Source organism: Adiantum capillus-veneris, chromosome 23 (genome assembly GCF_014529385.1).
Source record: "Adiantum capillus-veneris isolate H3 chromosome 23, ASM1452938v2, whole genome shotgun sequence".
In the NCBI taxonomy this organism is placed as follows: domain Eukaryota; kingdom Viridiplantae; phylum Streptophyta; class Polypodiopsida; order Polypodiales; family Pteridaceae; genus Adiantum; species Adiantum capillus-veneris.
The window spans coordinates 134,358,435-134,372,311 of NC_140953.1; the positions used below are offsets into that span (position 1 = coordinate 134,358,435).

General features: G+C 40.9%; 1 protein-coding gene across 4 annotated transcripts; it reads left to right on the forward strand.

The window, feature by feature from the left end:
- The first annotated feature begins 6,450 nt into the window (after window positions 1–6,450).
- On the forward strand, window positions 6,451–12,314 carry LOC147428622 (tubby-like F-box protein 6). Of its 4 annotated transcripts, none has more exons than XM_086496297.1 (5): window positions 6,451–6,603; window positions 7,072–7,456; window positions 10,329–10,416; window positions 10,609–10,738; window positions 10,820–12,314. In XM_086496297.1, the coding sequence occupies exons 2-5, from the start codon at window positions 7,112–7,114 to the stop codon at window positions 11,547–11,549; spliced, it is 1,293 nt and encodes a 430-aa protein (XP_086352423.1). In that variant the 5' UTR covers window positions 6,451–6,603; window positions 7,072–7,111; the 3' UTR covers window positions 11,550–12,314. The 4 variants fall into 4 exon arrangements, with proteins under 4 accessions (XP_086352423.1, XP_086352421.1, XP_086352422.1 ...); XM_086496295.1 differs by having other exon boundaries at window positions 6,571–6,708; XM_086496296.1 differs by lacking the exon at window positions 6,451–6,603 and adding an exon at window positions 6,779–6,810.
- The last annotated feature ends 1,563 nt before the right edge of the window (window positions 12,315–13,877 follow it).

Consider the following 13,877-nt stretch of genomic DNA (forward strand, 5'->3'; position numbering starts at 1 on the left):
CCAAATGGATCCATCAAAGTTAGAGGTAATAAAAGCATGGCCTAACCCAAGAAATCTACATGAGCTAAGAAGCTTTATTGGTATGTGTGCATACTATAGACGCTTCATAGCAAAATTCTCTCAAGTAGCAGGACCACTACACGACTTAACTAAGAAGAACGTTAAGTTTGTATGGACTGCTAAAGAGCAAAATGCTTTTGAAAAACTCAAAGAGAAGCTTACTTCCCAACCAGTCCTCGTGATTCCGGATCTCTCAAAGCCATTTGAGGTCCAATATGATGCTTGTGGTGATTGCCTTGGAGCGGTTTTGCTTCAAGAAGGGCATGCCATAACATATGAGAGCCGAAGGCTCAATGGTGATGAACGAGTCTTGGGCATTTATGAGAAAGAGCTTTTAGCTGTTCTACATGCCCTAGACACATGGAAGCACTACCTATTGGGGACTCCATTTATCCTACGAACCGACCACCAAAGTCTCAAGTATTTCATGACGCAAACCAAGCTTTCCGACAAACAAATGAGGTGGGCAAATTTTCTTTCGCAATTTAATTTCCATATTGCTCACATAGCTGGTAAGCACAATCAAGTTGCCGATGCACTTTCACGAAGACCAAAAGTTAATGCGGTGTCTATAGCTACTCACAATGATCTATCCTCTATGATAGATGAGTATGCTACTGACCCTGACTTTAGAGACATAATGTCAGCCCTTGCTTTGGGGAAGAAAGAGGAACCATTCACCTTGCAGGATGGTTATCTTCTCCACGGCAATAGGCTATGTGTTACCCATTCCCTTCGTGAGAAGGTTATGTATGAATCCCATGCTCCTCCATATGCGGGGCATAGAGGTATTCAACCTACTCTCTGAGGAGTAGAGACGTACTTCTATTGGCCTACCATGAAAGTGGACATACAAGAGTATGTATCAAAATGTGTAGTATGCCAAAAGACCAAGTATGATAGAGGGAAGCAACCTGGATTACTCCAGCCATTGCCTATTCCAAATTCACCATGGGAGAGTATATCCATGGATTTCATCTTTGGATTACCTAAGTCTATCCATGGGAATACAGGAATATGGACAATAGTCGACAGGTTTAGCGAGCAAGCACATTTTATTCCTGTCAAAAAGACTATTAAGGCACATCAAATGGCAACTCTCTTCATATCTCAGATTTTCAAGCACCATGGATTACCCACATCCATCGTGTCAGATAGAGATCCTAGAATGACCAGTAATTTCTGGAAAGGTCTCTTTGAAAATCTAGGAACAAGATTGAATTTCTCTTCGGCCTATCACCCACAAACGGATGGCCAAAGTGAGATAGCCAATCTTACGATACTCGATCTACTCAAGACTTATGTTACCGAAGTAGATCAACGCTCACAATGGGAAAAGTACTTACCTCTTGTAGAGTATGCCTACAATAATACTGTACATACTTCTACGGGAAAAGCACCTTTTGAGATCATTGAGGGAAGACCTAAAAGTCCCTTGCTACTCAAAGTACATGGGAAGATCTTCGCCGCCGATGAGTATAGCCGTGACCTACAAGAATCTTTTCAAAAGATTAGGGAGGCTATATCCATCTCTCAACAAAGGCAAAAAGGTGCTGCTGATAAGCACAGAAGAGTCTTAATGTTCAAAGAAAATGATTGGGTCTTACTCAAGTTTCCTAAGGCTCGATTAAGGCAAATGACGGGCAAAAATCCTACGGGCCATCAAAAGTATTATGCTAAACTAGCAAAAAGATACTATGGTCCTTTCCAAATCTTGAAGCCCATCAATGAAACGGCTTATCAACTCAAGTTGCCCAACCATTGGCTTATACACAATGCCTTTCATGTAAGCCTACTTAAGCCCTACAAAGGAGAGCCACCAACTGAACCAATTATTGAAGACCCTCCCGAAGTTGAAGACCAAGAAGAGGTGCTACAACCCAAAGCTGTCCTTCGGCATGAAGACAAGGTACTACGACATGGTAAGATTATCTGACGGTATCTTATTAAGTTCAAAAAATTATCCTTTTGAAGATGCTAGATGGATGCAAGGAGTACAGCTTAAGGATAGTATGAACCTTGTCAATGCTTACAATGCTACATTAGAGTAAGCAAATGTACAAATTTCTTTTAAATGACTCATGTTTTGTCTTATAAGACTAGTCCTCTTTTTAATTGTGCACTAATTTAACTAGTATGCATGCTTAGAATCATGTTTGTGATGACGACGTCTCTCAAACACCAAGTAGAATTTGTCACTCTACTTTGGGAGAATGAAATAGACTAAAGAGCAGACATGCTTGCAGCAGCTATGTCTCCCAAGCACCAAATGGATTAGTCATCCATCTTGAAAGATGTCGTAGGGTAAAAAGGGATCCTCTACCCGCTAAGTACGATTGACTAATCACTAAGGCTTTATCTCTTCTACCTCATAGTCGAGGACGACTATGATTTCAAGAGAGAGGTAATGTCATAAAATCTAATATCTAACCAAACCAAATGATTTTCTCATATTAAATTGATCACTTAATGTGGGAGAATAAACGGGAACAAGTGTTAAGATATAGATATGTGCTTATAGATCTATCTCAACACCGGGGCCAATGGTAAAGGGGCCCAAATGGGAGATGGTCTATCAAAGAGCAAGGCTAACCAATGGAGCATAAGACCTTAGGGTTAGCTTCATTGAAGACCTCCAATAAAGTCCTTTGACCTTAGGTAAGCTAGGGCTGAGCTTGAGGTGGGAACCTGGCCCAAGCTCGAGGTGCTTGTCCTGCTCGAGGTGCTTGTCGTGCTTGAGGTGCTTGTCATGCTTGAGGTGCTTGATTAAGATGCTTGAGGTGCTTGACTGGATCCATGCTTGAGGTGCTTGACTTGCTGCATGATTAAGGTGCTTGAGGTTCCTTGAGAAGCTTGCCTGAGATGCTTGTGGGAACACCCCCTACTTCAAGTGCTTGGTCATGCTTTATGACTAAGGGGCTTTCTCATCCAAAGTCAAAAAGATCCCTACAAGGAGGGGGGCGAGCCTACAAGGGGGGGGGATGAGAGAGAACACACACACACACACACACACACACAAGGGAAGCCCCAGCTTGAAGAGGTAGCAAGGACACTTGTCAAGTTCCTCCTCATGTTGCCCTCATGGTGTGCCTGAAGCCCATTGGTTGGCCACCCAAGGGGTCCAATGATAATTTAGGATATTTAATTAATTGATTTAGCATTTATCTAGCCCTCTCTCTCAAAGGGGAAAGGGGGACACTTGTCTCAAGGCTACCCCTACTGCTTGTAATGCCTCCTGCTCATGATTGGCTAGGCCTGGAGGGGTCCAATGAGCTTCAAGCATGAGCTACAAGGCGGGGTCGACCCAAGCAAGCTAGGGGGATGCTTAGGGGGTATACTCACCCACACACACTCACAAACACTCTCATTGTGTGCTATGCAAAGTGCAAGAGCTCCCTCTCCTTCTCCAAGCAAGTAGAGGTTGAGAGCCTACACCAACACTCTTGGCTATGGAGTGAAAATCCAACCAAGAGCCATGCTTCAATGCTTCAGCTTGCCATCTCCTTCTTCTTCATTACTATGCTATTATGTATGCTAGCAACAAGAGTATGATAAGTGAGGAACTAGTTCTTTCTCCTACGAAATGTTTCTTCTTCCTCTTCCCTACCCTCATTCCCTGCTAGCTCTCTCCACCTTCGAAGGTGTTTGAGGTCTTGGGACTGAGGCTTGGGATAGTTAAAGCTTTCTTCAAGTTTATGTTATGCTATGTTTGTGATGCATGAAGCTTTCCATCTTCATTGCATCACCTAGGTCACAAGGAACACAAAGATTGTATTGTAACAAGTCTCTCTTTATGGGCGAAATCATAATACAAATGCCTATTGGAGGGGGGACCGGCTCCACATAAATCTGGTCCTCAACTGTTGTCATGTTCTCTAAATTCTCTCTCTTGCAAAAGTATTGTTCATGCCAAGTTAACTAATTGCTATGATTATGTTGCTATCTTCAATTATGTCTACCCGCTATGCTCACAAAGTTATTTCTCGAAAGTATTCTCATTAATTTCCGCTACTCTCAAGTTGAATAGGCTAATTCCATTACAATCACTTATGCTTCTTAATTATCATTGGCTAGGCTTTGCAGGGTCTACTGGGGTGTCAGCATGAGTAAAAAGCATGAGGGGTCGACCAAGAGAGAGAGGGGGCTGATTTTGGCAAGGCATTATCACACACACACACACTCACACAATCTCATGTGTGAAGCAAAGAAGACTCTCTCTCCTTCTCAAGCTTTAATGGAAAGCTCATCACCTACTCCAAGATTGTGAGAAGGGAGGCCTACACCAACAACTCTTGGCTTTGTGATGCAAATCCAACCAAGAGCCAAGCTCAAATGCATGCTCACCTCCTCTACCATGCTAATTACTAAGCTATGCTAAGCTATTATGAGTGATTAGGTGAGGAGATATACTCCTTTCTCGTAAGACTACTCCTTCTTCCTCTCAATCTACTCTCATACCCCGCTAGCTCTCACCATCTTCGAAGGTGTGTGAGGTCTTGGGTCTGAGACCGTTAGGGAATTGATGTTGTGTTTTATGAGTGTGTGCATGGTGCTTGAAGCTTCCATCTCCATTGCACCAGCAAGTTATTGAAGGAACACAAAGTATTGTATTGTAAAATGTCTCCTTTGATGGGGGAAACCTATAATACAAAGCCTTTTGGAGGGGGGACCTGCTCCATGTAAATCCGGTCCTCAACTGTTGTCAATAGCTTAATTTCTCTCTCTTTTGAAGTATTATTCATGCCTATCTAACTAGGTGTTATGATTTTTGTTGCTCTCTCCATCCAAGCACTCTTGCTATGCTCATTAGAAATCTATTCTAACGAAATGCTCACTATGTTTATGCTATTTTTCGCTATACACAAGTTACTAGGCCATTAAATGTTATATATATATATATATATATATATATATATATATATAGAGAGAGAGAGAGAGAGAGAGAGAGAGAGGCAGTGTTGTATTGTGATATTTTGTAGGCTCAACATAGCCTCTATTGTTGCAACAAAAACGACATGTATGTAAGCACCACACATTTCTGAGGCATCAAATTATTGAAATTTAATTTACATACTTGAGAGGAATCCCCGACATGGGTCTTTTAGACATTGAGACACACACAAGGGTGTTCTCAAACTATATCAACATGTTAGACATTGCCTCCCTATGTACTCTCTAGCCTAATTAACACAAAAAGAAACAAATTACATTATCAAATTCTAAATCATCTCAATATTAAAAGAATCCAGGTTTACACTACCACGTTATACATCCACTTTAACAAAGACACAATGTAGTACCTCTTTCAGGTTTATGTCTCTCAATGAAGCTTCTCTTCAAGTAAATACCTACACTATCCACCTAATCTTAGCAAGATCCCATCTCCCTAGAATAACCCTTTAGGTCATAAATTTAACAAGGTCCCTATCTCCTTGGAGCACCCTATAGTTATGAGACGGTCTTGTCACATCCTATTGGTTGCTCCAACATATCCTTATGTTTAGTTTCATAAAGAAAGTCACTTTGAAAATTAGCAGATTGTTGTATATGTCGAGCTTACCTCACAAGAATGCGGATATAGACCATCGTTGTGAAGATATAAGTTGTGGCCTAAGGTTCGTGGTTACGAACCATTTACTTAGGCAGTGCGCACATGGAGAAACCTATGCAATTGAGAGGAAGCGAATCCCACTAGTGAAAATCCTAACATCACACATGCAATAGTTTCGACACGTGCCCATCTTTGAAAAATGTACTCCTACCTATCAAATCCTCTAAGGTTTGTCTTTTGATAGGCCAAAAATATTGACTTGCCATGTGAACCTTTTCAACAAGCTTAATCCCATACTTCGCATTTGGTCACAACAAGTTTAATCCAATGGCCGACAAATTGCTTCCAAGAGTAGAGTTCCATTCCGAGTCTACTAAGGCCTTATGTAGGCCAAAAAGTAAAAGCATATGTCTCCTCTTCCATCATACATTATTGTTAACTTCTATTTTGTTCTTTTTATGAAGAGAATGAATCCTTTCGTTAGTCCTAATTCAATCAATCTTGTCGCTCTGCTAGATGTGATAAGACTTATTTGTCATTGTAGTCTCTTACTTGAGGGCCTCATTTTATACACTTATCCCACTTTGGGGAAACAATTGATACTCCATACAACTATGCTTCTCCAACTTATTGGCCCTCTCTCCAATTAAAATTCATCAGAACAACAATATTTTCATCCTATCATTTCCTTGCTACATCTCTCTATTAATGCCAAAACTCTATATAGATTCAAGGTGAGACTCAAAATCCCAATGCAAATAAATTATGTAGGTTTGCACGTTCTCACTACATTTGGAGAAAACTGCGCGACACAAGGATATGGAGTTGTGCCTGCAAAGTGGGTCATACTTTAGAATCGTCGTTGTCGCAGCTCCTGGCAGCGTTTGGTGGCTCCCCTCTGCACTCATCCACAGTTTCAGATTCGGAGCAAAGAACACAGAAAGCGGAACAGCCACCCACTTTCTTTAACTTTGGGCGCGCCCACTTTACAGGTTTAGGCGATAGTTTCTTTAGTACAATCTGCTTTGCTTTTTGGCACTGTTCCTCTCTACTGTTCTGGGCGATGATATGCTCACCGCCTTTGCTGTTTGTGAAAGGTCAGATTTGGAGCCATCGTCTGTATTGTGTGTGTGTGTGTGTGTGTGGCATTTTTGTTGCTATGTGGGGGCTTTCCTCGCGATTATGCGAATGTTTTTTCGGTATATCCTTTCGCCATCCTTCAGCCTCTCACCCTGTACGTGTCTACATGTGTCAAATCTATTGTTTTTTTCTCCTGCTGCATCATTGCTTTCTCATGAGTCATGTCTACTTGTAAGGGTAATCTAGCAGGGCAGTCCATAGCTCTGTTGTGTGCACATGGAGCTCTTTAAGAAGAAGTTTGAGTCTTGGCTGCAAATGAGTCATCCTAAGTGGGAGATGTCCTTATACCGTCTTGTGTCTCTATCATGTAATGAATGCAGAAGTTCGCCTACCAAGTCCTTGAGTCGTAATTTCCAAGATATGAAAGGCGGCATTGGCAACATCTCAGGAGCAAACATTGATTTGACGGCATTCTGGCTCCAGAGACCATGGCCACATAATAGCTCGGTGTACCATGAAAGGATACAACATGCAGATGGGTTATGCAATGCAGAAGAGCAAGAGCAAAGCTGCTGGAATACCATGCCGCCAGAGCTTTTGAGGTACATTATCCAAAAGGTTGACGAATGCAGAAGTACATGGCCTTTACAAATTGATGTTATTGCTTGCGCCTCAGTTTGTAGAGCATGGAGGGAGGCCACAAAGGACGTTGTGAAAAGTCCAGAAGTTTCTGGGAAATTGACTTTTCCCATGTCAGTCATGCAGGTTAGCGTTCTATTTCAGGATGCTTTCATTTATGTGTTTCTTTCCACATTGTATTTCTTTTCCCACCACCATTCTTGGACATGAACTGTTAGTCAAGGCAGGTGGGAAGCTAATTGAGACCACTTTACCAGAGGGTGGAAGGGCCTATTGTCATAGTGTGTAAGGGTTTGTTTACTTGTCAGTTGTCTTGACATTGCCAGATTGTCTGATTCATAAGCAGAAATGTGGGATGGCTGGACAGTCGTGACCTCTGAACCTGTGGACTTTGAAATATAGAAGGGTTGGTTTTGGTTTTGCCTTTTCTGCCCAGCTTTGAGCCAATAGTCCAATGTTCAACCTTTGCTGATGTCCACTAGCCGACGTAATTGAAACAACAACACTACAAGAATTTTGATGGCTTTCAAAATGCCTGGAGCGATATGTATTTATTATCATAGATTTCTTTGTTTGATTCCTTTCTTTGTTTCTTTATTGGGGAGGGGGGAGGGAAACTTAGCTGGAGGGTTCACTTTATTCTTGAAGTTTTGGTTTGAGGTTTGAGTGGGATTCAGTCTCTTAATGCATGAAAAGACCGAGTCGTTGAGAACTAAGTTTATATATTTTGCCAGGTTACCATAGTTATATATGCTTCTCTTTCAATTAATACAGGTATAAGAGTCTTAGAACTTAGCACAAGTCTGCAATAGTTCTTTTCAGCTTTAGTTTCATATCATATCGAGGTAAAAGGAACTACCCAACCTTGGACTAGTGTGATTTATACGGCCTATATCGAATGTTTTCTAAGATGACACCCATAGAGATAGAAACGTGAGGATTGACTAATATGGTGTAGGTCAAATGTCAGGTGCAGTGGAATGGTTTAAGGATTTTAGCTCGGATCTAACTGAACACAATGAAAGAGAGAGGCAGAGAGAGAGAAAAGAGAGACGATACCGCATGTCGGGTCCCAATCACCCTCAAGGGCCCCCTTGCTTTGTTGCTAGAGCAAGTATTTGCTTTAATTACTTGCACAAATGCTGATACAATGGCTATATGCTGAATACTGAGTGCTATGTTGATGCTGAGGTATAATTGCTAGGGCTGATCTGATGCTGTAGGCTGAGAACGCTGGCGCTGAATACGAGTACTGAAGATTCTTTGCGACGAAGGGGTTCAAAACTGATGGTACTAGGTGTTGGATGCTGAAAATGATTTGCAAGGCCGAATACTAATGGCGATGAGGCTGAAAATGCTGATCTACAGGGCTGAATACTGATGGCAAGAGGCGGAAAACGCTGATGGATCCTGACCGAGAAATGCTAGAGGGATGGGGTGCTGGCTGAAAACGCTGATCTGGGTACTGGTAGTGGGTAGTACTTGATCTTTTGATGCTCCAAATGGGGACCAAGCTCTACGTAGTTTTTATAAATGTCATGTCAAAGTCACTTACTAAATAACTTAGCGAATGTTCATATGCTTAAGTGACTGTACTGTGCAAGTGAGGGTATGCAACTATGACCTGCTTGATCAAGCTCGTCCTTATATAGGCTTACAAAGCGCCAGGCTAGATCCTAAGCTAACTAAGATTGATATCGACTTGTAGCAGTAGCTTGTCCATGTGGCTTTAGTGCAATGTGCATGTGACGTCAAACTTATTTTTGCAACTTTGAGGGTGCCTTTTGTGTGAATGCCAGAAGACAAAGTTGAATGAATGGAGCTTTCAAATGGTATGGTTTATTGGTTGTCAAATGCTCTCAAGCAAAATAAAGAGGCATCCATTGATTTGAGTATTATCTTGCAGAGCATGATATTGTCATGCTGGGTTTTTCCTTCCTTGGTATGAAGTCCTTGAAGCATAGTCACAAAGCTGGAAATAGCTATAACCAAGGAACGGGGCCATCATACTTTGATTAAAGCTGTAGTTAGTAATCACTAGGACTGCCTTTTGGATTTTGTTTCCCCATGTTTCTTGCCATGCATTAGAATGATTTGCCTACAGGAAAGAACCACATGTTTCCTCTATCACACTTGAAGGATAAGCCCAATTCTTGAAGCATCCTAGAGCATTTTGAAGGTTTTGGATGCTTGAAGGATAGAGAAACTCAGTTAAGTAGTGCTTTGTTTGGCTTTGGAATAGCTGTTAGAAAAGTATGTGATATCCAATATTATTCTGTGGCAATGTCAAGGACTCATAGGCTCTTGGTCACAATGGCATGGATGGTTTCTTCTTGTATAGAGTAGTTCTAAGAGTCAAGTAATTGTCATGATTTTTCTTTACACGGTATGCTTGAGTAGGTTAAGTGTACTGACCGAATTCCTCAAGAATTGTTGGTGTTTGCCCTGCTATCTAAAGCTGGTGTGTGGAGCGGTTTGTAGTTAAGACCAAAGTTGCACTTATTTGCATAGTTGACAAAGCAACCTTCAATAGGTAATTTAAAGTGTCGCAGAAAGGTTTGATTTTCCAGTACTAAATACATATTATTTATTTTCATTGTATTGAGGTTGAGATTGTACAACCTTCTTAGTGAGGTTGTTTGGTGCATCATTCAAATAAGAAGTGGACATGAAGTAAACCTCAAAGGATTGTCCAATTCAAAGACAAGTGCTATATCATCAAGATTGCCTGCTCTGTGCAAAGGCATTCAGTAGCTAGTAGATGTTTCAAGAGCAGGTTTCTCATGGCCACTAGTCTAGGAAGTAGAGCAACTGATGTAAGAATTATTGATTGGGGGTACCCAGTCTCCTGACGACGTTAGTGGGGATGTTGTAATGTTAAGTCATTACTATGCATGATGGATCTGATGGACATTTTGTCTTATGGGAGAGTCATTGAGGGTTTATTAGGTCGAGAGATCCTACTAATATAATCTTTTGGATTTTTCCACATTGGCAGCCTGGACCAAAAGATTTGGTTTTGCAATGCTTCATTAAACGGGACAGGATCACATCGACATATCATTTGTATCTCAGTTTGACAGCAAGTGAGCCTCTCATAGTTGGTTTTCAAGTACATGCTCTCTCTCTCTCTCTCTCTCTCTCTCTCTCTCTCTCTCTCTCTCTCTCTCTCTCTGTCTGTCTGTCTCTCTCCTCCCAGAAATACTGAAGCCATGGAAAGAGGAGGTGCTTGAATCGTTACAAATGTCAGTGCTGATTGTTTTATCATGCCTTTCCAGCTTTGGCAGAGAATGGGAAATTTTTACTAGCTGCCAAGAAGTTAAGAAGAGCCACAGGCTCGGACTATGTTATATCTTTGGATGCTGTCGATATGTTTCGAGGAGGTGAAACATATGTGGGTAAATTAAGGTAAAGGTGATGAGTGTACCATAAAATTACAGCATATATTTGACTGCAGATTGACTGACATGATCTTCTCATGTCCCGCAGGTCAAATTTTTTGGGCACCAAATTCACCATTCATGAAAACATCTCTCTGGATTGTCATCCAGCTGCATTGATGAGTTGTCCGAACAAGCGTTTGGTGCCAAAGCTAAGTACTTACCAAAGTCTGTTGAGAACCTTAGATGTGGCTCATATAACTTATGAGCTGAACATCTTAGGGAACAAGGGACCTCGGCGCATGTATTGCTGTCTTTACTCAGCCCCCGGTTCCACTGTAGAAGAGAGTGGGGTTCCATGCAAAGATAACTCACCCCCTTCTACTTCAGTTCTTAAGTCTCTAAGTACTCAGCGTGCAGTAGAGGAGGGTGGAGGCGTTTCCACCAAGGAGATTCTCTCCTCTTTAATGCCAATCCCTAGATCTCACTGTACTAAGCCTGCTGATACAGGCTCTGGATTGGAGGTGATCAAACCAACAAGTCGCAAGCGTGGACCACTGATACTAAAGAACAAGTCCCCGCGATGGCATGAACAACTTCAGTGTTGGTGTTTGAACTTCAAAGGGCGTGTAACTGTTGCTTCTGTGAAAAATTTTCAGCTGGTGGCCATGACAGAACCTTTGCAAGGACTCTCTCAAGCCGATCAGGACAAAGTTTTGCTTCAATTTGGCAAGATAGGGAAAGATACATTTACTATGGATTACAAATACCCACTATCTGCTTTTCAAGCCTTTGCCATATGCTTGAGCAGCTTTGATACGAAGCTGGCATCTGAATAAATATAGAGTATAAGCATCTCTGTGAACCTTCATGGTTCTCTATGTGTGTAGGTTTCTCTGTTATCTTAAGAAATTAGGTGCATCATAATTTGTCCTTATTTTTTTGATTGTGCAGATATGGATAGAATTGAAGGGGAGAACATTTATCTACAATGCCTGGCTAATGACAGAGTGAAGGGGTTGGACGCCTAATATTGTCTGCTGAAAAGGATTTGAAGGGGAGAATATTCATCTAGACGTTGTCTGGCTAGTGACAGAGTGAAGGGCTTCGACGGCTAATGTTTTCTGATGAAAGGGAGCCTAGGGTATCGCAAATATTTTGTTTGCTAACTCTTGAGTTTTGACAGTTGGATTAGCTGGTAGGATAGTAAAGCCATTGCTAGTGGAAGCTTTTGACAGCTCATTAGAAGGTTGTAGAAGGACTTGCTTTGCATCGCTGATGTGAGATCCCCAGTGGAGGTCTTCTTGTCTGTTAACATGTAGTGCTGGTACGACCCAACCAGGATGCTACTCTACTTAATACTAGGGTCTATTGATAACTCCAGATTACCTTTCACTCCACTCGATACCACCTTTACCTCAATTGTATATTCTAGGTGCTGTCATGAAAAGGCACAATCACCTCCCCTCACTGTGATTGCTGCTGGTAGGCCATCAGCGCAAGAGACGGTGTTGATGGCTATTGTGTAGTCTTAAGACTTAACACCACCATGGGATGAATTATGCCAAGCAAGTCATAACAAGTACAATGGTAAACTTGGCCTCTATTTATTCATGATATGGTTGACTGTTTGGAGTATGGTTAGTAGGGCGAGTACTGATGGCAGTGCCATCATGAAAACCATTGATATACATCTATTTGACAACAGTCGTCAAGCACAAAATGGACCTAATACTGCTGCTACGGCATTACATAATGGACCTAATGATCTTCCACTCCTTTTGTTACCTTGGTGCTACTGTCACATTTGCTGCCAATCTCCACCTTTGCCATTGACATCATCATTATCACTATGGCTATGCCATGAGATTAAGACATCAACCAGTGGAGATCTTCGCAACTAACTGTTAGCACCAAGACTATGGTGTGCTGTCTGTCATGGATTGGAAAACATTACTATGAGTCCACTGCCACCACCGGTTGTGAATGTAGTAGGTGTCCCTTTTTTCGAAGGGACATTTATATTTGCATTTAAAATCACAAATTTCAAGGTATGAAGCAGAAGCATTACCATTAGCATCATGCTATACTCTGCCTGAACTTGGTGGTGATCAGTTAGAAGACGTCAGTTTGTAGAATCAAATGCATACAATTTCTAGAATCAAATAGCTCCAATTTCTAGAATCAAATGCATACAAGTTTCTTTCTTTGAGAGGCATCACTTTTAAGGTGACTAATTTCCTATGTGAGTTTAGGAGGCTTTGGTTTTTAGTAGCGATATGTCAATCAACTTATAGAGCAAATAGCATTTTCCCTCATCGCTCTTCTATACTTAATTTAGTAAGTAACCTTTGGTTTCTAGTGGATATACTGTGATGAACTTTTTAGAGGTTTGGCACCAAACACTGTTATCAAACGATTTTCCTGTCAAATTTGATGTTTTTTTTATGTTACTTCATTAACATTCTTAATGCAACAATCAAAAGAAGATCATGAAGATATAAGAGACCAAAAAGTATTACACAAATAACAATCATTAACCTTCACATGGTAGGTTTCCAAAAAGTTAGTTGTAGGATACAAGGTTCTAAACATCCATCAAGTATGTGGCATTAATTAAAATTATACACTTAACTCTCTGTTAGATGCTATAATAAACTATACCATCTTTTGTCATTGTTGCTCTATATTTGATTTACTCATTAAGCTTATAATTTTTATAATGAAATAAAACACAATGAGCATAAGTGCTTGATGGAAACTTAGGAATACAGCTATACTTCAATGTGTTGATAATCAAGATCTTACCCTGCTTTAAAATTGACTTCTAACCCTCGTCTTACCTTGTTTAAACTTGACTTCTACAACCTTTCCCTTTAGAAACATTCTTGTTATACCAGTACCAATATCTTGTAATGGTTGCATCAATTGAAAGATGGTCTCTCCTTGCTCTTGATATTTGATGGATGTGAAATTACATACCTTCATCATGATTGCTTCCAATCTAGAGGCAACAAGCACTTCTCTAAATGATATTGGAGCAAACCTTACAATATTATTACAATTTTTTATCCCTACCTCTCCATTCCATTGTACAATCATTGTATGTGATAGTTTCACAGTAAACAGAGAGTATCTTACATACTAGGGACCAAAAGAATATGACA

Coding starts and splice junctions, on each gene's coding strand:
- LOC147428622 (XM_086496294.1), top strand. CDS start 6,968: ATGGAGCTCTTTAAGAAGAAGTTTGAGTCTTGGCTGCAAATGAGTCAT. Junction 7,457..10,328: donor TTCCCATGTCAGTCATGCAG/GTTAGCGTTCTA, acceptor CCACATTGGCAG/CCTGGACCAAAAGATTTGGT. Junction 10,417..10,608: donor GTATCTCAGTTTGACAGCAA/GTGAGCCTCTCA, acceptor ATGCCTTTCCAG/CTTTGGCAGAGAATGGGAAA.